Source organism: Chroicocephalus ridibundus, chromosome Z (assembly GCF_963924245.1).
Source record: "Chroicocephalus ridibundus chromosome Z, bChrRid1.1, whole genome shotgun sequence".
Classification (NCBI taxonomy): Eukaryota; Metazoa; Chordata; class Aves; order Charadriiformes; family Laridae; genus Chroicocephalus; species Chroicocephalus ridibundus.
Window position 1 is genome coordinate 85,592,256 of NC_086316.1, and position 24,451 is coordinate 85,616,706.

The 24,451-nt window shown below is 44.6% G+C and overlaps 1 protein-coding gene across 1 annotated transcript in view; it reads right to left on the bottom strand.

The window, feature by feature from the left end:
* Positions 1 to 6,507: 6,507 nt before the first annotated feature.
* MBD2 (methyl-CpG binding domain protein 2) overlaps positions 6,508 to 24,451 on the bottom strand; it is a 38,648-nt gene continuing 20,704 nt past the window's right edge. Inside the window, exons 4-7 of the mRNA XM_063320096.1 lie at positions 16,712 to 16,802; positions 15,793 to 15,970; positions 8,504 to 8,644; positions 6,508 to 6,973 (exon numbers count right to left, since the gene is read on the bottom strand). Coding sequence (XP_063176166.1) covers positions 8,515 to 8,644; positions 15,793 to 15,970; positions 16,712 to 16,802 — 399 coding nt within the window. The 3' untranslated portion in view covers positions 6,508 to 6,973; positions 8,504 to 8,514. The remainder of the gene's footprint in view (positions 6,974 to 8,503; positions 8,645 to 15,792; positions 15,971 to 16,711; positions 16,803 to 24,451) is intronic.

The following is a 24,451-nucleotide window of genomic DNA, read 5'->3' on the forward strand; positions in this document are numbered from 1 at the left end:
ATCCCTGGGGATGCAAAGCCACCCCACTGGCGTCATGTCCTGCGTGGGACTCAGGCACTGCCTGGGCGAGGGGGCACGGACTGGCCCCTCTCTGCTTGCCCAACCTGGGCATGCTCCGCGGTGGGGCAGCCGCAGCAAAATGGCACCTGCATCTCCACTTCTCTTCTGTTATAGAATCATAGAATGGTTTGGGTTGGAAGGGACCTTAAAGACCACCCAGTGGCACCCCCTGCCCTGGCCAGGGACACCTCCCACCAGCCCAGGTTGCTCCAAGCCCCGGCCAACCTGGCCTTGAACCCCTCAAGGGATGGGGCAGCCACAGCTTCTCTGGACAACCTGGGCCAGGGGCTCACCACCCTCACAGCAAACAATTTCTTCCCAATATCTCATCTCAATCTCCCCTCTTTCCGTTTAAAACCGTTCCCCCTCGTCCCGTGGCTCCCCTCCCTGCTCCAGAGTCCCTCCCCAGCTTTCCTGGAGCCCCTTGAGGGACTGGCAGGGGCTGGAAGGTCTCCACGGAGCCTTCTCTTCTCCAGGCTGAGCCCCCCCAGCTCTCTCAGCCTGTATCCCAAAGGAGTAGCATTTGGCTTTTACAATTAAAGCCGCTGGTGACAGTTTTCACCCTGAATCGCTCTAAAAACCACCTCTCAGGCTGCGGTTGGGAGTCCCGGATCACGCGGGGATCCACACGGGCACGATGCTGCTCCGGAGCTGCCGTCACCGGTGCTGGGCTCACTGGGACGAGTCCCCTCCCTCTGCAGAAAATTAAGCACTTGCGGGTGATGAACAAGGGCGGGAACCAAATAAAAGCTCTCCGAATTATCCTCTAACGGGGGCTATCGCTTTGCAGGGACCCCCCCGGGCAGGGACCTCCCGCGCCGTCCGGGCAAAGCTCACAGCCCCTTTGGGTGCCACCAGCCTGCGGCCGCGACGTGCCCCGGGCTGGCGAGGTTGTTCGGCAAATAAATGAAACGACGCCCTATAACGACTTGTCTGCGCTTGGAAGTCTGCCAGCAGCCCAGCGACGGACTAACTGTTCCCCAAAAAGCGGTTCCCCATGGAGGCCCCCCGTGGAAATTTGTTCCAGGCTGTAACGATTATTTTTTTCGCGTTTAGCTCGAGCCACCACCAGATGGGGGGGGGGGGGGAATAAAAATTAATGATTTCAGATTGCGAGGGTTCATGCAAGGGTTTACCGAAAGAACTCTTAGGGAACAATTATTCCAACAATTATTCCAGCACTCCCGAACCTCGCTGCCTTCACAGGGAGCGTTAAAGAAAACCGGCTCTGCCTTTCCAAGGGTTGGGGCGTAAGGGCCAAAACTAACGGAACTTCAATTTTTTTGGCTTGTAATAGAAGAACGGAATTAAAATGCAAAGAGAAAAATTAGAAGGTGAAAAAGATGAGGGGGAAAAAGAACAGAGAAGGAAGCAGAACAGGCTTCTGGGGACAGAAGAATTTTTATCACCCCACTTAAATTGAATCAATATTGTCAGTGTTTTACATTTCCACGGAAAATAACTTTTTTTCCGACAGCTCTCATTCTATGAGTTTCAAGCAAGATGTAATTAATATCATCAATTACCTTTGGTATGAGGCCGGCGTTTGCTCAGTCAGTGCTCACAGTCACGTTCGTGTCATTCGAAAACCCCCGTTCCCGGCACACAGCGTAACGCGGAAGCTTTGTTTGTGTGGGAAAATCCTATGGAGTTTTTATCATCGACGGTTGGGTTTATAGCGGGCTAATCAATAAGTGTGAGTGCAATTTTTGTAATACTTGGGTGTAAAATGAAATTTTTAAAACAACGCTTTTATGCGTGTGCCAAAAAAATTTTTTTCGATTAAACCCCCGGAACCCTTTCAAAGAGTCTTTCATGGGCAGTTTTTTCAAACCCAACTTCAAAATTCAGTAGAGGACCCAAACCCTTCTGTGTTATCCTCGACTGTTGCTTATGGAATTTCAAAAGTAAGTCTTGGCTGTTCAAGATTTATCGTCATCCATTCCGGAGCCTCGTTTTATCAAGGAGAATAGAATGGAACAGAGCAGGAACGACACCGGGCTGTGTGGTGCGGTGCCGGGGGGAGGGACGGGATGCCATCCCGGGGGACCTGGAGAAGCTCAAGAAGTGGGTGCGCGTGAACCTCATGAGGTTCAACAAGGCCAAGTGGATCGGGGCAACCCCCAGTATCAATAGTGGGGATGAAGGGATGGAGAGCAGCCCTGAGGAGAAGGACTTGGGGATGTTGGTGGGTGAGAAGCTCAACACACCCCAGCAATGTGCGCTGGCAGCCCAGAAACCCCCCGCAGCCTGGGCTCATCCCCAGCAGCGTGGGCAGCAGGGCGAGGGGGGGATTCTGCCCCTCTGCTCCGCTCGGGGGAGACCCCCCTGCAGTGCTGCCTCCAGCTCTGGGGCACCAACAGCAGAAGGACACGGAGCTGTTGGAGCGGGGCCAGAGGAGGCCCCGGAGATGCTGGGAGGGCTGGAGCCCCTCTGCTGGGAGGACAGGCTGAGAGAGCTGGGGGGGTTCAGCCTGGAGAAGAGAAGGCTCCGCGGAGACCTTCCAGCCCCTGCCAGTCCCTCAAGGGGCTCCAGGAAAGCTGGGGAGGGACTCTGGAGCAGGGAGGGGAGCCATGGGACCAGGGGGAGCGGTTTTAAACTGGAAGAGGGGAGATTGAGATGAGATCTGAGGAAGGAATTTTTCACTCGGAGGGTGGCGAGACACTGGCCCAGGTTGAAAATGTTTTGGGGCAGAAGGTTTATTTTCCAAGCAAGGAAAATCTGTTCTCGTTATGGGTCCACTCCACGTGATTTTTCCCCTAACATTTCAGTTTGCGCACTGAGGGGTTAAATCTGCTTGCAGAGGCTCGGCGAAGACTTTGGGCATCGGAAAACAGAAATATCTTTAAAACACGGCGAGCGTAAGGCACTGCAGCAGCAGCTGAACTCCTGCAGCCCCGGCAGATGCCTAAATACCGGCTGTCAGCACACCCCGATTCCCGCAGCTCCCTGCAAACCAAAAAGCCAAATAAAAAGCCAAACTAAAAATCACTCCCTCAGGAGCTGCAGGTGTGTTGTGGAGGCTCCTGGATTTGCCAAGGAAACGGCCAAAATCTGCCCAAACCCTGGCCATCCATCCTGTTACACGTTCCCGGTGTAAGTTGCAGGAGCAATGTTAATTGTTACGGTGTATTAGTGTTACAGTTAGGAATTAATGTGCAAACAATGACATGTTTTCATCATGACCGAAAATACTGGAAAAGAGGGGTTTCCAACACATTTGTCTTCAGCTATTGCTGCTGTCCCGTACCCGGTACTTCCCCATGGACCACCCATGGAAGCAGCTATTCCTGCCCCGTTTCTCCAGCCGGCCTGGCTGCCTGCGGATGCTCTGCGAGCCGGATAAACTCAGTTTGCTTCCCAGGGCTCTTTCCGATCCCCAGGGATGGTCCCAGGAGGGTCCCACACCTGGGCAGGGGGGTGGTGGGATTGGTGCCAGTTCTGCGGGCAGGGCTGGGACAACTGCTGCCCTTTGGAAGCCTGAGCTGCGTGCTGCCTGCGCTGCCGGGGATGCAGGCAGCAGCCGGGATGCAGGCAGCTCCTGGGATGCAGGCAGCAGCCAGGGATGCAGGCAGCGGCTGGGATGCAGGCAGCACCCAGGGATGAAGGAAGCAGCTGGGATGCAGGCAGCTGCCGGGATGCAGGCAGCAGCTAGGGATGCAGTATGCTCCCAGGATACAGGCAGCAGCCAGGGATGCAGGGAGCTCCTGGGATGCAGGCAGCTCCTGGGATGTAGGCAGCAGCCAGGGATGCAGGCAGTGGCCAGGCAGCAGCCAGGGATGCAGGCAGCTCCTGGGACACAGGCAGCAGCCAGGGATGCAGGCAGCACCCAGGGATGCAAGCAGCTTCCGGGATGGAGGTAGCAGCCAGGGATGCAGGCAGCAGCCAGGGATGCAGGCAACTCCTAGGACACAGGCAGCAGCCAGGGACACAGGCAGCAGCCAGGGATGCAGGCAGCTCCTAGGACACAGGCAGCAGCCAGGGATGCAGGCAACTCCTAGGACACAGGCAGCAGCCAGGGACACAGGCAGCAGCCAGGGATGCAGGCAGCTCCTAGGACACAGGCAGCAGCCAGGATGCAGGCAACTCCTAGGACACAGGCAGCAGCCAGGGACACAGGCAGCAGCCAGGGATGCAGGCAGCTCCTAGGACACAGGCAGCAGCCAGGGATGCAGGCAGCTCCCAGGACACAGGCAGCAGCCAGGGATGCAGGCAGCTCCCAGGACACAGGCAGCAGCCGGGATGCAGGCAGCTCCTAGGACACAGGCAGCAGCCAGGGATGCAGGCAGCTCCTAGGACACAGGCAGCAGCCAGGGATGCAGGCAGCAGCCAGGATGCAGGCAGCTGCCGGCACATTGGTTGAGCTGCACCGACCTCTAGAGGCTTCGGCCCCAACTGCCTCCGTGGCGCCCGGGCAGCGCCGGGCCCCGGCCGCGATCTCCGCGGGGCGGGGGGGGACCGGGCGGACGGGGGCGAGGGAGGGGGCCAAGCGCCGGCTCCATCTGCTTCTGTCCCCGCCGCTGTCCCGCTCTCCCCGCCTGGGCAGAGAGGAGGGAGCCTGCGATGGCGCCCAGCAGCGCGCCGCTTGAGGCACAAATTGGGGGATCCGTAAGATTCCCGTAGGGAAGCCTGGGGACGGCCACCTGCCTGCGATGCTGCAAGGGCCTGGCCACCTGGTCTGGCCAATCGATCGGTATCCTGCTGGAAAAAAAGGGTACCATCCCTACCCGGTCCCAAACAACGCGTTGCCACACATCCCTTTTTAAGCAGGTCTCCAGTTCAGGCTACTCGGTCGTTAGCATTTCATTGATTCAGGACCAACACAGGATGCAGACGGGGACAGTGAAGCTGGACCACGCACCCAAAGCTGCACGAAGTACCAGAACGAAGCTCCTAAGGCTGGGAGCTCACTGAAGATGCCACCAGCGATGCACCAATGAAACGAGCTCAGCTTTAATGGAGAAGTCATTAAACTTTTGACAGAAAAGCTAGGAAAACGCCCGTCTTTCTGGTGTAGATGTAAAAGTGAAAGCTTGCGCCTAGGTTCTTCTAAAGTCAACAAAAAAGCAGCTGCTCATCTCGCTGAGGTGTACTTCAGCAGAGAATTTTAGCGCCCCCAAAAGACTACTGCATTACTTTGAAGCAACGTCTGCCTCAAAAGATACGTGGAGCGAAAGACAATGTGTACCCACGTGCCGAAACCTCTCCTGCATCCCAAACACCCCTCGCCTCGCAGAGATGCTGTCCTAAGGCTTTGAGTAACCCGGGCTGGTGGGAGGTGACCCTGCCCGGGGCAGGGGGGTTGGAAATAGGTGAGTTTTAAGGTCCCTTCCAACTCTTTCCCTCCTGCCCCGGAATTTGGCATTTATTTTCTCAAAAGTGGCATGGCCTCAGTTGGGAGCCTAAGGAATGGCCCGGTGCAGTGCATGAAACGAGGGTTCACGCATCCTGACGTGGGTGGAGGTGTCAAGATGTGGAATCTCATATCTTAAATAACCTGTAAGCACCCCCAGCCCCAGTTCCGCCTCTGTTGGGAAGGGAAGAGCAGCAGTGGCCCAGGACAGGGCCACGAGATCCACCAGGGTTCGGAGCCAAAGGCCAGCGATGCCCTTCCCTCTCGGTGGTTTTGCTGATTTCCAGATAGAAAAATACCCTTCAAACCAGAAAATCATTCCAAACCACTCCAAGGATCACTAAAGCATCACCATCGTGGATTAATATCCATCTTTTTAGTACCAAAATACCATCTTGCTGCCAACAGGTGAAAGAAAGGCTTCCGCCAGAACCAGGATTTTGACAGAAAGGGGATGAAAACATTAGTGGAAATTCTCTTGTCAAATTTGAGTCCAAACTTTGGAAACTTCTTTGGGCTTTAATACAAAGCTTCCTTGTTTTGACAGAAAACATCTTTTCATTAAAAAAAAAAAAAAAAAAAAAAAAAAAAAAGAGAAGCATTTTCTTCCCCTCAAGGCTTTCCAGCTACCTGCAGTGGTTAATCACTGAAAAAATTAATGAGAGACAAGATGAAGAAGTAAAACAACATGTCAGAGGAGCTCCGTCAGCCTTTTAAAGCCACTTCTGTGCTGGCTTTACTGCACTTTAACGTGCAGCCGTGTGACGAGTAACGTCCTGGCATTTTCACCCCTAAAATGAGACTGCACAGGAGAAGTCACTCACGTCCCCGTTCATGAACGCTTCCACCAGGAATTACATGACACAGCTCTGGAATTAGAACAAGAACAAAATGGTTTTAAATTCAACTCACCATCAACAGCGACGTGTTTTCACTCCTCTTCGCTCAAGTTCTACTTTGAGTTTTAGCAGGCTGGGAAAAAAACTTGGTCTTTTCCATTATTCTCTTTTATTCTGCCCAATTATAAACTGAGAGAAGCCACTTCAGAAAAAAAAAAAAAAAAACCACCACAAAACCACGCCAATTTGCTTGGAATATAATCATTTATTTATCTTTACAGTGATGACGGAAGAATGTACAGGTGTTTTCACCCATAGGTATAAAAATCTGTTTATATACAGAGTCACAATAATCTTTAATTGGGAAATCACTCTGTTCTCCTGATCCATCCTTACCAAAAACCACAGGAAAAACAAATATTTAGTACAGGCAATATAATTCCAGTAGGTTTGCAACCTGGCATCAAAAGCTCAGCTTTAGATTAAGGGTAACGTCTGATACTTAAAAAAGGACTTTAAGTCATAGGACACAAAATAAAGTTGCTTTTCAAATAAGATATATACATCAAAAAATAGGAGTCTAAAAAAGGCATTGGTTTTAATGCTATTAGAAAGCTATATAAATGTGCATGGGTCCGTTTCTTCTTATAACGAAAGACCGAAGGAGAAAGTGCCTCTGTCTTTTAGGAAGTTCCTCCTGGGATAAGTCAGTTAAAAGTACCTGTAGAAGAGAAAGAAACAACCCCTTTTGGAAAAGCAAAGGCCGGTGTTACATCCAGTAGAATGATTTTGTCGGAGCAGTTAGAGCCGGGTTTCACTCCGTATTTGAAGTACCCCATAAATAGTTCATAAGTGGGTAACAAAAAAATCAGTAGAGTGGACGTAGCTGCTCAAAAAGCTTGCTCAAGGCTATAATTAAAGCCACCGGGGCAAAAAAAAAAAAGGCGTTTTATAGAATGTAGCCAACACGTGTACGTTTCCACGTCCGTTGGCTATGTACGCGTAAATAGGTAACGAATTCACAAGTTGATGGAACTCAAGCTCTCCTGATCCAACTGATTTCGGCAGAGAAACCACAGCACCAGTGCAAAACCAACCACGTCTACCACCAGATTCATGACTCTGCTACAAAATAATTATTTAATGCTAAATTTAAAGACTCAAAATGCCACTTTGATTCTGAAATGGCAAAGCTTTGAGATCTCACATCTTAAAACAAGGTTCTTTCTTGGCTTCCTTCAAAGTTATTCATAATTAGACTTTTCTAGGAGAAATACTCAGGGATGAAGCGTTTAATAGTAAATAGCGGTCATTTAAAGTAATTAAAAGATTCCAACAGCCTGGAAAACACCAAGACTACTGGCCTGTTGAGTGGCCAGTAAACGACACTGGCAAAGAGCTCTTGTCCACAACTTAAAGATCAAATTTCCCTTTGTGTTGCACTGACACTATAAGGAATAAAAATGACTGCGCGTTAGGAAGAGGGTTGAATCCAGGCTGGAACGTTCAGCAGCCGTGTTAAAGCAGGTCACAGCCCAGAAACTTCCATCCCATGGCTAAAAGTTACCTAAATATAGTATTCAGAGCTGTATAAAAGTTAACTCCTTTCAATCTGCCAAATAGGAAATATATATATTCTTTCCCCTTATGGGCAGTTAACTCCAGAACAAAAAAAAAAAAAAACCAAACAAAAAAGAAAGTAATTCCCTCAAAATTACACAACCATCTCCAGATGGAATTCTTGGTTGTTAAAACTTCAGCTAACTCCTCGTGAAAAGGTCAGCTCTCAAAGCCGTGCACTTTCATACATGAGCACCATGAGCTCAATGCAAACAAGAGAATGAATTCTTCTTCTTCCGCAGAGAATGAAGGAAAAAAAAAAAAAAAAAAAAAGGTTTTTTAAGAAAGCGTTCGGCCCATCGACAGATTGGTACCATAAACAGGTATAAGATACAAGGCGGCGCCTTGGAAAATTAATTTGTAGAGGCATTATCCATTTAAAAATAAATAGAAAAGTTTCAGGAACTTGTTGCGTAATTTCACCAACTGAAATTTTGAAGAAGAGAAAAAGGCCGGTTACTTGGATTGCTTTACCCCAGTTTCGCCTCAAGCATCAAGTGCCAGAAAATACACCTGCACTGGTTTCGAGAGACTGGGTCTTTGCTGTGAAGGATGAAAGCCACTGTTTTTTCCTCCCTGGTGATCTGTGTGGCATTTAACGTCAGGATGTTCGTGTCTATATCTGACTCACCTGATTTCTTCTTATGCTTCATCTCCATTATCCATTTCTACTTCTATATCTTTTGTTGTATCAGCCGCTCGTGACAAGATGTCTGCCATTAGTGCTTCCTCCAGTTTTTTACGCACTTGTTGCACCCGCTCTTCTTGTTTTCTGAAAGGAGAGAAGAGAAGAAGGGGCAGAGGTGTCAATCCTTCACGTCTACTAGTAGGCTGTGAGCGTAACACTGGCATAAACAATGACTCAGGACTGGTTTCTCAACTCTTATTTCAACTCAGAACAGAATATGATAGAGTATTTTCAGCTGGAAGGGACCTACAAGGATCAGCCGGTGCAACTGCCTGACCCCTCCAGGGCTGACCAAAGGTTAAAGCGTGTTATTAAGGGCATTGTCCAAATCCCTCTTAAACGCTGACAGTGTTTGGGGCACCTCTCTAAATCCTTATTGACTAGCTGTGTTACCTTCGCACGCACACGGGGACACAGGGAGTGCTGGGCACTAAGACTGAGAGCGCTCCGAGCCAGAAGAAACCTCTCCGGTTCAGCGCCAAGGGTTTCTTTTCCCTCATGCAGAGGCAGAAGGATTGAAAGCGACATACGATCCTCCACTCCCAGATGAGCTACTTGAAAAGACCAACCAGAACGTTAATGGAGCAGCATGCCACTGGACTATCTTTGGCAGACTGGCTTTTTTCTTTTTTTCCCCCTTTTATTTTTAGGGCAGAGACATTTTAGGGTGGATAAGCGACAATCATAGCAGGAGATTCCCATCAGGAGCGCTGTGAAGGAGATCTGAGGCAACCTCCCTCTTTCCCAGCATACGGGGGTGTATACCAGGAGCACCTTTACGGGATGGTGGGGCACTGGGAAGGTTCCAAAGTGCTCAAAGAACCAACTCCGAGTCGCACACAATGCGTGTGCAGGGGAAGAACCTCAAGGAGCTTCACTGTTCCCATTTATTTCATTAATTACTCCTACCTATCTAGTTAGTCTTATCTAATAGTCAGTGACGCATTTAAGAGGGCAGCAACTTCTGCTGAAACACAGAGGTACGTTAATTCAAAAATACCACCTCCATATCAATATAAATGTAAAATATTTTGATTCAATGCTTACTTTGGAAGGTAATATTTAGCTTTCAAATGTTACCAGAAAACAAGAAGTCCCCGTTTCAAGTTTTCCCAAGAGAACACAAATTCTGCATCAGACCCAGTGTTGGTTTTTTTCACATGAAAATCCACTTGTTCTATCAAGCTATGTTTTCCAAAAAAGAAAACCTTCAAACAAAATATATGCTTTAAACCGTCCAGAACCCAACAGAAGCAGGCACAGGAAAACATTCGTTAGTGCCACAAACTCCCCGTGGCTATATCGGATGGCAGGAGAGATACGAAGAACATGAAAGCTGGGGAGAGCAGGAGGGGCACCCAACGTGCTCCACAGAAGAAGCCTCTGAGGAGCTCCAGCCTCGAAGGCTGTTCAGTTCTACGGCTGCAACCACTACCAGCACTCCCCGAGTACTTTGAGGGGGCCGTCTGCTTGCAGAGATAGCAAAAGGAAGACAAAAAGAACAAGCTGGTTCACTACAGATCTTGTTTTCTCTCTTCCATCTGAGGTTTCTTATCCTCATTTTCTATCTTCAATATACTTATTGTCCCAGAGCTGTTGACTTTCAATGCCTAGAGAGTGATCTTTCAAACCCCAGGGCAGAGAACCGACCATAAACCAAGATGCCTTATTTTTCGCAGAGCCTGCGACAAAGGAGAAATAAAATTATAGAGTGGCAAATTCAGTATTCGTTAATTGAACGAAAATGATCCCAAGAGCACCCATAAGCTGAGATATAACTTAAAAAAACCCCAAAAAACAGTGATAAAAAGTTGTCACCATCTCACTGTTGGAATACACCACGAATTAGCCAAAGATTATGGAAAATAAATAGTTGAAGTGTATTTTATTTTTCCCCTTTTTGGCTTTAGAATTTTGACTTGAAGACAGTAGGATCTTTCCCCCATCCACAGCCTCCAAACTCCATCGCAACAGGCTTCAGACTCCAGTCAATAGCCATTTACACCAGCCGATCCCTTCCCTAGATTCCTGGTGGTTCCTTACTCAGGGCTAATTTAGGCTATCACGAAAAATGTGAACATGATAAATCCGAACGCTTAACGACAGCAGTTTTGAAAAAGGGCTTGAATGACCAAATCAAAGAAAGCTGCTGGAATATCTTTATCAAGCTCCCCTTTAGAGCACAAAGAAAATTCCAATGAACTAAATACAGTAGGGATGCTTCCCTACTCTTACAAAGAATGGATCAAGAATGAAACGTAAATGTCCCTTGAATGAGGTTCTGGTCACTGGGCATTTTAAGTGTTTCTCCTGGAAAAGCCCTGGAGTATCACATATCCAGCGAAGATCTGGGTAACCATCAATCCTCCCTTTGTCAAAAAAGTCACGGGGCGCTTACTGCCCACTCAGTAATCTGAATTAAGCCATGAACTGGGCGAGAAAGGAGGCCCGTTCCAGGCCGTGAATATTTCATAGCATCAACGTGTATCAGCGAATGCACTTGCCAGAAAGCACATGAGATGTTTATCCAGAACTTTCAGTCTTGGTGCTACAAGGTCCTTCCCTGCTTTGCTCTTCAGTTTGTTGACCAGACATGGAATCTAACATAAAGGCCGGCAAGTATCTTTTATATCAGCTTTGAGGAGTTGGGCACGAAACAATCATAAGCTTTACCACCTCATTAGGCTCCTATATTTGAGATTTTCTTTTAAATGTGCTTAACTATGTTGATGAAGTTTTGAAAAACATATGCTGAAGTGTAAACTCAGCCTGTCCTAGATTTCAGAATCATTATCCTGATTTGTAATACGCCCCTTCCTGCCATCTTGGACATATGGCTGTAGTGTTTAACTCTCACAAAACACAGAAGCGACGGCCAGTTTATTTTATCTTGGACTAACTCCTGATATTAAGAGCCCAGGTTTCCTATTTACAGTGTACGTGGCCTTTTTCAGAGGTTACTCCCTACTTGCTTCCCAAACTCACGTGAAGACATAGCTTTTCCCAGTTCTCATTTCCACATTTTCAGCCAGCTAGTTGCTCTCCCAGGGAACAGCCAACAAATAATTCACAGAGCTCCCAGTCCTGAAGAATCTGCTCTTCTAGCAAACAGTTTTAAAGTATTAAAACATAGCTTTTTTTATACAAGTCATATGACTTACAAAGCACATGAACTACCAAGAGCAAATGTTTAAGAACCAGCAGCAAGAAAACACTAATAAAAGCTAATAAAAAGTGCCCATCTTTAACACTAAGTAAAGCTCTAGGACTTAAGAGCATCTCCATTCAATGTGATGAATTTGACTTCTTATACTAGTTTATCACCGCAGTTTTAAGTCAAACTGCTTTAGCCCCTTAAGTCAGCAGGGTTAGCAGTGCTGCCAGGGAAGGCAAGCGTGCTGCCCACGAGTGTCCCCTCTTCTTCTGACCTTATTTTCAGTGGAGAGCTGCTTTATTCCACAGGATTGTGGATAACTCTGCATTCAGATCATTTCCCCAGTGCTTAGCACGATTTTATGTGTCCTCACTAACTGCACTCTTCTCATCCCACACAACTAAGCGATGAGTGCACGCTTTAAAGACACGTGCGATTCCACACTACCGTATGCCACCAAACTATGATGCTGCGCCAACCTGCCCTCCGATCTCTCCATCTATTTTTCTAGATTGCTAAGCCTATCGAGGATCCATTTGATTCAGTTCCTTATGTGCTGGCACTGCAATATGTGCTCCATATACTTCTAGTAATAGCATTTAGCTGCAGCAGAAACACAAAGGGATCTTTACATGTAGGATGGGTGTCAGATTAGATGGGAAAAATCCACCGAACCAACTTGTCCTTGTCTGAACGCCAGTTCCACTTCCCTCTGTGTTGGGAGGGAGGCAATACCCCTTTTCCCCTGCTCTTCCAGTACATTCAAATATAGTATTTTTTGAAGACACTCTAATCAAGAGCCATCACTGTAAGTGCTTACATTAATATTTACTCTGTTTTTAAAAAAAACCCCATACTCTAGAGCTTCTCAGCAGCAGGGATTCCAGAAGTCTTGCCCTAACCAGACCTGAGAAGCACTGCTGAAAGGAGAATTAATTACTGGTATGTTGACTGTATTTGCTATATTATACTAAACCCAGGTTTAGGGTCATCTGGTAACTCCCCCCCATGCATACACCACTCCAACACATCACTTCCAACAGATCTTTCCCATCTCCTCCTTGCCTCTCAGCAGAAATTAAGCACTGTTGAGATGGCATACTCTAAATGCTAATTACAGAAACTCTCAGATGCCTGGTTATCGTGCTTTCCTGGCACACGTTGTGTTAAATTCCTCTTTAGATCTAGGGTAGAAAGTTTATTTTGTAGCTGAGATTGATAAGGATTATTTAGGGTTTTGCCTCCCTGCAACACACAGGACTTTACCTTCCAATTTTCTTACTCCTGAGGAGAGCTCAGACTGTGGAAACACTCTCCCTCTCTCATTTTCTTCCTTTGGCACATTACAGTTCTCACCGGCTTTGGTCCGTCATACCGAAAGTGAGATTTGTATAGGGCATAGAGGAATATTGTGAGGGACTAAGCTACAGCTGACTAGCTTGGACCAAGGTTCATATAGCTTAAGATTCAGACGTTCTTAAACGCATGCCAAACAAACTTAGAGAGCATTAAACTTGAATTACTCTCCATTCCTGTCTCCTGGTAAACGCAGCTTACTTTTTAGACAGATTAAGAGGTACTTTTTCTTACCCACTACTGTGCAGGGCCACGACACAGCCAGACCTACTACGTTAACCGTTACGCTGTGGCAAATTTAACAGGTTACGGCTACCCCTAAGAAAATGCAGAAGTCCCGTTGCCATGCTATTTGAAAAGGGCAATTGCAGAGATACCCGAGAAAGCTCAGGAACAAAACCCACTGGGTGACGGGAAGTGCTCAGCAAAGAGCCTAAACCGGGCAAGAGAAAAGGGCTGTTGAAAACTGAAAGGTGGGATTTTCAGAAACGACTTACATGCTTTAGGAAAAGAAATCCCCTGAAAACGATCAGCTTTAGAAAATCCCACTGAAGAGAGAGATATTTGAAAAGACTGACAGAATGGAGTACGAAGCAGAACAGAGCTGTGAGTCTGAATTTTATAATACATTGCAAAACTTCATCCAACTGGAAAAAACAATCCACCTATTTGTTATTTTCAGAAGACAGCATTCCCCAGTTCATCCCAAAAGAGAGAAACTGGTTAAAGCAGTTATCTAGCAGAGACACAAAGGTTGTCACTCTCAGCCTTCCATGGAAACGGAGGCGACTCAACGGCACAGTCACAAAGAACATAACTAGAGGCTGCTCGGAAAAGGAGCTAAAAGAGAAGTCTCAAGATAAATGATCTCAGTACAGGACAAGAGAGTAAACGGGGAATTCTAAAAGCCTGCCTCAGGAGGCTCATACTTGGCTGTAAAGACCACCGGGACCCACACCATGCTCATTTTACACGCTTGCCTTTCACAGGACTAGCATTAAGAAGCCCAAAACTATTCAGAAGGTGTAGCCCACAACTGAGAAAAAAAAAAAAAAAAAAAAAATAGGTGCTTGTCCCTAGTGATAAGGAAGCACGGTTGTTTCTTAACCATGCGTTTATGGGAGGTTATTTAGTGTTTTCCTAGCGAACGTGCTGAACCAAAAAAGGAAATTTTGCATTTCACTCTGATTATGAAAGAAATTTACCATTATTAGACGACCGTGAATACTTCAAGTTAAACACGAGTCAAGCTGACAGCTGGTTTATTAGATGTAAACAATTGCTATGATGTCCCTGAAGATTTTATAGCACAAGAGAATATCTGCTGGTACCTGACCAGATATCCCCAATGGTGAATTTTTTCCTTAGCAATATATAAATTCAGAAAGCAATTGTATTGCTTTCCTTAGTGAGAACAGGTGCCGTACTCTGATACTGCTTCTTCATGCAATGCGTTTTCTGGATGGTTTTCAAATGAAAGCCAGCTTCGCCCAAACAGTGTGAAATGGTAACTTCTAAGAATATTTAATCCTTTCGGAGTGAGCTGCCGACGAAGTCACGAACCATCAGAGGCACCAAACTGGCAGCATATTCACAGAGGCAGAGCTGCCCCAGTTCAGAAGCTGTGTCCCGCCTGAGCTGTCAGTACTGTCTGACTACGAATTCAGAATCTGCTTTCTAAAAACAACTGAATAGGAAAGAAGTAATTTTGTTTCCAATAAAAAAATAAACGTTGTCAACAGCTCTCAGAAAGTTTCTCATCCTGCCTTGTAACTTTCTGTAACAAAGCCAGAAGAGCTTACCTTCTGAAAGCATTTCAAGTTGATGTTTAAGAAAATAAAGCAAAGTAAATCCCTAAGCAAAGGACCAGGAATCGGATAATTCTGTACCTCACACTAGCTCTGCAGGAGCTTCAGCTAGCCATCTTAGAAAAGAATGTGATAGCAGTGGACTCTGGTGCTGAGTGAATTCCACTAAGTGGCAAGATCCAAGTTTGGTCCTCAGTTTCCCTACGCAACCTAGAATTTAACCAAAAATGTGACACTAAATGCAATTTTCATCCCACGTGTCGATTCACGTTAAGCAATACTAAAAAATAAGTGGATGACGGGATTGTGCCCCGTGTCTTGCCACACACTGACAATTAGTCAATGCAACAAGAAATCTGTCTCTTCGCTCAGAGAGCCTGCTTTCAGTATCCAAAAAAAGGATGAGTTTTTCTTTGAGAAGAAAATTAACAATGCAGCTATTAAAAAACCAAAATCGTTGCCCATATGTGAAAAGATCTATCTGTGCTCTTCATATCATATCCCGATCTCCCACTTTAAAAGAGTGTATTAGCCACAAAGCTATATGCTATAGGGGAATATTCTTATTCTCCTTTGTTGAAATTACTTACTTTTTAAATGAGATCAACAAATTAACTTGACCAAACCAGAAATGGGAAGGAAAAAAGCCAATATTGATCATGACTACAGCTTAATGTTTAGGGCACTCTCTTGGGGAAGAAAATGTGGATTGTGACTCATACCTTAGTGAATATTTTATATTACTTTTTTGACCACAAAGAAAGAACACAGGTTTTCATTTTTTCAAGTTACTGAACTAAAGGTACAAGAAAAAGGTTGACACTTCTCTTCCGTTATCTCCAGGACTGCGCTGAGCCAGGAAGGAATCTAATTGAACTCGCTTTTCGTTTTTCCGAAGACTTTCTAAAACTTACCTAATGTCATCATCCGTGACTATGAAAGCTTTGCAGAGGGGTTGAGATGTATTAAGCCAGACGGCCGGGTTCTTCTCAACAGCTGCAGAGAGCTGCCCCGTGATAGGCGCGGAACTGGTGTGCAAAGCGCTAGCAACAGCTGATAACAGGGTATCGTCATTGTTACCCGGGCCAACTCCTAAATCAAAGATAATTGAATAGTTACCATTCGCATTTCATATACAACTTCCAGCGGCAGAGCTCTTCTCGGTTTGTAAGGTTACGTACGCTCACGATACAACCGGATACGTGGCTGTATCGTCTAAACAGTTAAATGCAAGTTCTTAAAAATGGCTTTGTAATAGCACAGTTCTCAGTTAAGTGTAAGTTAGCGTTTCAAAAGGCATCTCATTTCTAAAATTGGCTAGGTTTTTTGCTTACACTAGCAATCACAACATCATTAATTTTTTAATAAAGATGATCACATCATAAATTTATGAGTCACATATTGAAATAGTTCCTTTGCAGCTTCACAGTATTAATCCATGCCAGCAGAGTCTTTGCTTTAACGCTACAAAGTATTAAATTAATTCTGGAAAATAAACACTGGAGATTTTTACAACCCTCAAATTCCTGAGAAAATCTCCCAAGCAGTGGAACAAAGTTATTAATTTTGAACTATGACTCAAACATACTTTAGATCAACTTTCACCAATAAGAGTGCAGTTCTGAAGCGTGGTTTATATTAACTACATAAATGAACTAAAAATAAGCAGAGTTTTGGAGACTGAGGTATTTTGTCAGCAAGAACATTTACAACTTGAAGTTTACTTAATCGGACTGTAAACTGAAAACTTGTTAAGAGCATCAAAAACTCCGTCCTTTTTAAGCACAAACAACTTGGTGGATCTGAAGCAACTGCAGTAAGTGAACACAATACCTTGAAGACCTTTAGGTAGCTCCATGGATTTTATGATTTGTTCGCTGACATCCGACGCGCTGAGGCCTTGTAGTCTTTTCTCCCAGAAAAGCTGAAAAAGAGAAAAGAAGATCGCTCATTAGAAACAATTAAAAAAATCCCCTAAATCAGCTAATGGAAATAAACAGTCTTCAAGATCAAAACAGCATCAGAACAATAAAAGACAGACAGTGCTTACCAGCTTACAAAACAATCAACCTAACAGTCACATAAGCTACCAAAAAGGTAATATTCCATCTGCTGATGGAGTTTTAGCCATCGGGAACGTGCTTGTATGGAATTATGCAGTGTGTGGTGGGGCACTGGGGACGGCTCTGCCCGCTGGAGCACCAACCGCGATGCCAACCAGCAGCTACAGAGCTGTGCTGGCTCCACCACCTCGCCCTGTCCGACGCTCTATAGATCTCTTGACTTAGCTGGAAATAGAATCACAGCTTTCATTTTACTTTCTATCGTCTTGTTTAGTAGCTGGGAACGTTTCTGTTTCTCACAGAAACCAGTTTCTTAACCTAAAAATTTTTGTTTAATGATCCAGATTTCCCTACTCACTCCGATCTTAGTGGTCCAAAGACTCCTCCTGAAGTTCTGGGCTGGAGATCAGCCACGTCTGTTCTTTAAAATGGGGCTTTTCTATTTCACAAGATAGTGATGAAAGCTAGTTAAAAAGTTGATTTCCATTCCCTGGGAAGCTACATTTAACAATCTTAATAAGGAGGTAAGCAAGAACGTCGCTATGCAATTTCCTGGGGAAAGGGCATTCAGAAATAGTTTGATTTTTCTGCAGGATATAAGGGAGGGGGGAAAAAAACAAATGTATTTCTTTTCATGCCTCCAAAACCTGAGATAAAAAACTAGACATGCAGTTATTCTCATTCCTAGGAAATTCTTGGTTGCAGCTGGGTAACCAAAAGCCTCAGTTGAAGGGAGGGCTTTCGAATGTCAGATTCTGCTCTCAAACTGGAAGTGAAACAGCTAGAAAATCCTCTTTCGTCGTCTATGGAACCCTATATTGCTAGTGTCATGACATCATAACTGAAGCATTTACAGCAATGATTCTTATTCCAAAAAAAAAAAAAAAAAAAAAAAAAAAATTCAGTTACAGAGGTAGTAACAGCAAAGAGAAAAGCAACAAGGAGCATCTACCTTAGCATTAAGAGTATACTACTGATGGAAAATATACCATGCAGTTATGCTAAGAAAAACGCAATAGTCTCCACAACAATTCTGTACAGCTTTGTGAATCAGTAGGTTGAATGATACTGGTATTGCCTGAGAGATTAGTATGCCATTTTATAGAGATCTACTTATTTTAGTGCTCTTCTCTGGACCACAGGACACATTTGTAACCGAGTTTAGACCTAAGTGGCTTAGAAAACCCCCACAGGATCACCTAAGCAAGCTCTTCAGTTTTTTTGTGAACTACATTTCACATGTTCTTGACATCTCTGTGATTTAACAGCTTTTTGAAAATACCCATTCCACTTGCGCCTCATTTTACTAGAGCTACTTCAACTTCAAATGCTTCCAGTAAACTGACTCCTCGCTTGTAACTAGAATTCATTTTCAACATTCCAACCCAGGTTTGAGCTACATGGTTAGTTGAGCATCAAGGCGCCTCTTTTACCCTGTTAAATGGTAAATATCTAGTAGCCCCAGCCATTCGCTCCTGCTGTTTGCCACTATTGCCAAGCCCCCACCCCAAGAAAGCACTCTCGATGCCTTGTAGCAGTCCTTATGGCTCTGGGGATGAAATGGCAGCGCCTTAAAGCTGTCTAGAACGCTAAAGAAATCCTTCGTCACAAGGGCAAACCCAGCAACTCACTAGCCAAATTTGAACAGGAATATTAGGATTCAGATAAATGAAGTCAAAGTAAAATCCTATCAATTCAACATTTCATCACGAGGTTAGCTTCCCATCTTGATAAAGCCTCTACAAAGCTTATTCATGTTTTCCGCTGTTAAAAGAATTCACCCTTTGTTCCCCTTCTGCATTTCGTCGACTTTTAGAAATAAACAAAAGGGCCACCAACTCCAAATCCGAGCCATGTTTTTATGCTACAGCTAAACACAAGCACAGCCTCTCTTCATGCAGGATAAAATTAATTGGGTCTACAGCAGCAAATACAGCACCAGCTACAATCAAATATTTCTGGCTTTTGATTCTTCAGTTTCCCACTCAAATCAGCTCAGTACACACCACAGAGGGAATGAGTAATCAGGAGAACAGTTTGGTCCTGTGTAGGAGAGAGAGGTTCTTGAAGAAGGACAACTAACCCATATGAAAGCTCAGAAGATTTGGAAAGCGTAGTGCAATATCGAGAAGGTGGAGCTTCCGACACCAGCACCCGCTCAGCTCTTTAAGCACCGACTGCAAACACAGGGCAAAGTCCACACGACTATCAACCCCTCAGATGGCTTTGAGGCCAATGTCAGGTAGAAAAAAAAGCACTTGGCACTTAGACACACCTGTTAAAACAAGACTGAAGCGAAGCATATTCCCCGCACAAAGCTTCCAGCACCATTATATACAGTTATTTGCAAATGACAATGCTGGTGGTCCAAATTTTCATCTCCCCAGATCTCACAAGTCACACTTACTAATTTTTTTGCTCAGATATGAATCGCATTCCTTGAGTTTTATTATGAAGCTTGAACTTACGAGTCCCCTCTGAACCCCTGTTATTTTTTCCTGCATCCTACTGAAGATTCTGAGCCAGATCAGTCCTGGACAAGTATTTCCCTACCAGCTGCACCAGGAATAGTTATTAAGGGACAGAGAGAGAGAGAGGGAAGGAAGCTGCTGATAGAAATTCAGAAAAAGCTTTTCTGTTACTCCATTTACATGATGAAGACGCAACCATTCCGCAGCAACGGAATACGCATTCAAAAAGATCACGCAAGTCTCGACGTGCAGAGTATCTGCCCTAAAAATAGCTTACATTATTTAACTTGCAACCCTCTCACCATTAGTGAGAGCGGGAACAGAAAAAGAGAAAATAAAACTCAGGTTCACAGGCTTTGTGTTCCGCTAAGCAGAGAATCAGGCACCAAAATTAGGAGCAACTCATAAGAATCCCGTTTAGTTTGAGTTAGGCATCAGCATCCGTAGGCCATGGCCTAGGCAGATTGTCCCCTTGGCATTTGTCTCCTGCCCAAAGCCACCCGGGCTTCAGAAAACAAGCAACAGCCCTTCACGCAGTGCAGCTACTCCCATTCCATAAATGACTGCCAGCCACAGAGGCCACCTTCTGCATAATAACCTTACTTTACCACACAATTAGAGGTTTCCTTGGAAAATGGAGTGAGTTATCCAGATTGTGGGCTTTTCTCAGCTTGAGTTCCCTGGAGAGTACCGTAATCCCTGAAGCGCAGGGCAGGCTGATAGGTTCCAGTCTTCCTTCCTCCTGCTGAGAACGCACCAGTGCAGCCAGAAAAGCAAGATTCGTGCCTCCAGGAAAGAAGTATTAGCAAAGATGAGACCCTGCTATTCAGTAGTGAGAATCCTGACGGGACCAGGATAGGAAGGAATGAGAGAAGAACCGGATTTCAAGATTCATCATTGTTTTGATGTCCTGTTTCATTACTAATGCAAAATGAATAACCACTCCGAGGATTCATCAGTCAGTTATGGGTATTCATCTTGTTGGAGGATGAAAAATGGCTTTATCGCAGTTTTGTTTGAAGTAGTGGTTAGTGAACACACACTGAAGAGAGCCTAAAACCCAGGTCCTTCATTTACTGATGGTTTGAACGTTCTAGATTCAGAAAGACCCAGCAGCCAAGTGCTCCATTTACCAGGAAATTAATCAATATGCATTATGCCAAAAGTGACCTGTTACGCAATAACCTCCTGCCGAGCAAGAAACGTATCCCTTATCGCTCAAACTTACTATCCTAAGGGCAGCCCTGGGTTTTTTCCTGTGGCAGAGGAGGCAGCAGAGGAATGCAACGCCAAAGTCCCCAGGGTGGAGCAGGATTTTCACTTCCTTGTTGTTCCGCGACTCCATAATGGCAGAGCTGTACTACAGCTGTGCTTCTGCAGTTCTTTGTTTGGAGAATTATAAAATATTGCTTCCTCCATAATTGTTTCTTGTCCAAGAAAAGCTCTTTGTGACTAATGGTGAATTATAATCTAACCCGTAATCTCTGTAAAAAACACAATCTCCTAAGCAACTATTATTTCTCATTCAGACAACAAAGAAATGATAGATTAGCCTCTCTATTGCAAGAGCCACCAAATACAAACATATTATGAGCTGCTCCTTTTCCTTAGCTAAATAGAAGTCAATTTGCAGTTGCTCAAGCAATGGAAGCCTACAGGAAATTTTTGCTGGAAAGGAAACCATTCCAATTCTGTTATTTTTAAAATGAAAGCACATACGCTCGGAGGGTGACTGATTTTTAAGTCTGTACATAAAATACAGTCAACGTATCTATACTGTACTGCAGACACAGGCAGCCTGCAATTTTGTTAGCCTTTAAAACATCTTAAAACATAGGTGAGACCAGAATGCCAGTTACCATTTGGGAAACTGCTCAAGTGATTGACATTACAGGCGGTTAAATGAGGAAATATGATTAAAGAGACATCTTTTCAAAGCCTCCACGGAATAATTTGAAAGGAATGAGAATTTCTCCAGAAATCAGGGAAACTTCTTTCCTCTTTTTAGATCCAGTTGCTGAGTTGCTCGGCTCTGCTGCAGCCAATCAAAATTTCAGCATTCCTTTAGTTGCCCGGGAGAGGGAGATGAAACTTAATCTCATTGGGTTCCTTCCATCCCTCTTTTTGGTAATTCTAACAGATATTAACCAAGAAGCTGAAGATTTCCAACCCTATCCTTTAAGTTGATCCACAGGAAAGAAAATCACATCTATTTGACAAAATACAAAGTGCTAAGAACTAAACGTGTCTTTCTTGTTAAGAACCGCTCACAAGAAGACATACATAAAATGACATCCTGCAATTTTTCTCATGAATTAGGCTTTTTAGACTGCATATATCTTATGCCAAAAAGTGACTACGGTCAGATTTAATTTTTCATATATAATCCTATTCAATAATCCATTACAATACAATCCACTGCAAAAATATGTGACAGTAAGTATAAAAGAGACTTTCAAATCAATTTTAAAGAGTACTTCTGGCCTACAGATAGATGATGTTATAAGTAAATACATCAGGTTTATCCTAAGGTGTTTTTAAAAAGAAAATAGACTCAGATTTGTCCTAAGGTGGTTTTTAAAGGCGGTTGTCTGCCACAGAACTAGAGGAATCAGATCACGTAACACCGACTACCTGATTTTCTCAAAATGAGCTTTGAAAAGAAGGATAGCCCTCTTTTAAACACTCGAGGTATGTTCATGGAACGTTATTAGCCACAGGTATCAGGAAGATCCGGAGGTCAACGCTTTGCAAATTCAGCATTATGATTACCGCTTACATAAACATCAGCTTTACTAGTATGGTTTCAAATATCTCTACCACCACAACCAACAGCGTACATCAGAATTAACTAGTGATCAGTGGGTCCTCAGGAGTCAAACCTCTCCCAAAGCAACACCTCAGGTACATTTGGGACACAGAGGTAAAAGAGTGAGTTTTGTATGCAACCCTGTAAAAGGTTAATAAGCGTGGAACAGCGTGAACCAAGAGGCTCTAACACAGGAAGAAGCAGGTAAGTGCTCTACGCAGGACACAGACCTGGACCTTTTGGAGGCACCAAGGTACAAAAGGCAACGATCTGTAAGAAAGAAGTTTGATTTGCAGCACCATTCCTGTTGATCCAGTTAGGTACAGAACACCTGACAGGCAATTAACTCCAGTTTAAGTGATTACATAAAAGATTTACTGCCTATAATAGTTTTGGATAGTTACAGGACTTCCTCTGCTTCACATTCACTCTTCTCCTTGAGGAATACTCAAATCCAGAAGCAGAAGTGGAGCATTAACGTGCCCTGAAGTACTGCTACATCTAGTGGCTTTTTCGCTAAATACGAATGAGGGAGAAAAAAAGGGATTTTAAGAAAATACTCAACACCACTTAAGAGTAAGATGACAGATACAGCTGCATGATTTTTTGATTCATCACTAAGTCCAGTTTCAATTTCAGCAATGCTCATCTGACTTTTTAAAATCCAAACCACTACCCTTAAATTAATCAAGAATGTATCGTACCTTATCAAAACGTACTAAGTCTAACAGTGGAGAGGAGGCTAAACCAAGGGGGTTTGGGTTTGGTTTTTTTTCTTCCTTGCAGGGCCCACTAGCAATCTTTCAGGATTCCTTTTCTTACACCAGTTTATCAGTAGACTCTGCAAGGGAAAGAAACCCAAAGCCACCGAAATAATAAGAAAACCTGCCCTAATTAAAGTTATGGAGAGTCAAAATATTTTGAGCAGGTTGATACTTCAAAAAGAGACAGTAAAGCACTTTGAAGAAAGATGCAATGGAGGCTAGGAGATTTGCTATTTAGGAACTTACAGATACTCCTATAATTTGATTAGATATGAAGAATTCAAGAAATCTTCATGGATTGACTGGTACCGGTATTTGAAAAGCCACACAGAGGAAGAAGACTCATAGTTAAGAGAAGTCTAGTGAGTACTAGAAGACCCTGCAGAGCATGCCTGCATACACACACAGCTCAAGTTCTGACACTGCCCACTTCCAGGGTTCTCCAGAACATTTCCATTTTCTCTTGGGTGAAGTTCTCCACTCTGATAATCACTAATCTATAATACCTTTAAGAATGGCTGTGAATGGCTTTAAGATGCTGTCTTGCAGAGCTGTTGCTTGAAAAAGGCTTAAGACAACCTTGTGTCACCTGTGTGGAATGAACCAGCAAGCTGAATATACGGACCCAGCAGTTGCCACAAAGCTCCGCTGCTCTAATTGACAGATTTACCTATATGAAGATCATAGGCAAGCTGTTATTAGTTTATCTTTCCAAGAACTACCACAGGGTTTACTGCTTAAAGAAGAGCCGCTGCCAAACATCTTCCCTGCCAACACCAATAAGCACGTCTTCTCCCTCTCAGGTCATGAAAAAAACTACTGACTGCCAAAGGAGCTACACTACTCATTGATTTTGATCTCTACGTAAGGAGGCAGGCCAAAGAGAATTTTCAGGGAATTCTGGTTCGACTGTCTTTTGAAAAGGGAGGTACAATAGATAGAAGCACATAAAGCTTTCAGAGCTGGCTATCTAGAACTACCGAAGCAAAAATCCCGTAAGGGATTTGGGCCAAGGATTGAAGAACCAGGGAGGAATGACACTGGAAGTGGTAACTGAATAAGCTTTATATACAAATAGGCAGTACAGTCAGTGTTGCAGCATTCACTTGAATAGCCAACACTGATATATTTACAGTCCATGTAGAGGAATGTTTGCACACCTGAGTGTCAGAGAAGGAGAAGACAGTGACACATGTAGGGATTTTTTATGTAAGGCAACTACAGGCTTTAACTGGAGGGGAAGAGAATTCAAACACATTTGCAAGGCTACGTTTGTCCAACAATCGCATCTCGAGTGACAGATATGTATGTATATATAGGGTGCCCACATGATCAATGACTGGAGTTCCTCCATGCTCTTGGTTACTAACACCAAAGAGATATCGATAATTGAGTGATGGAAATCTGTGCGTAAAGAAACCGGATCGTTGCAAATTGTTTATGAAAGCTGTCGATTTGCTTAAGAT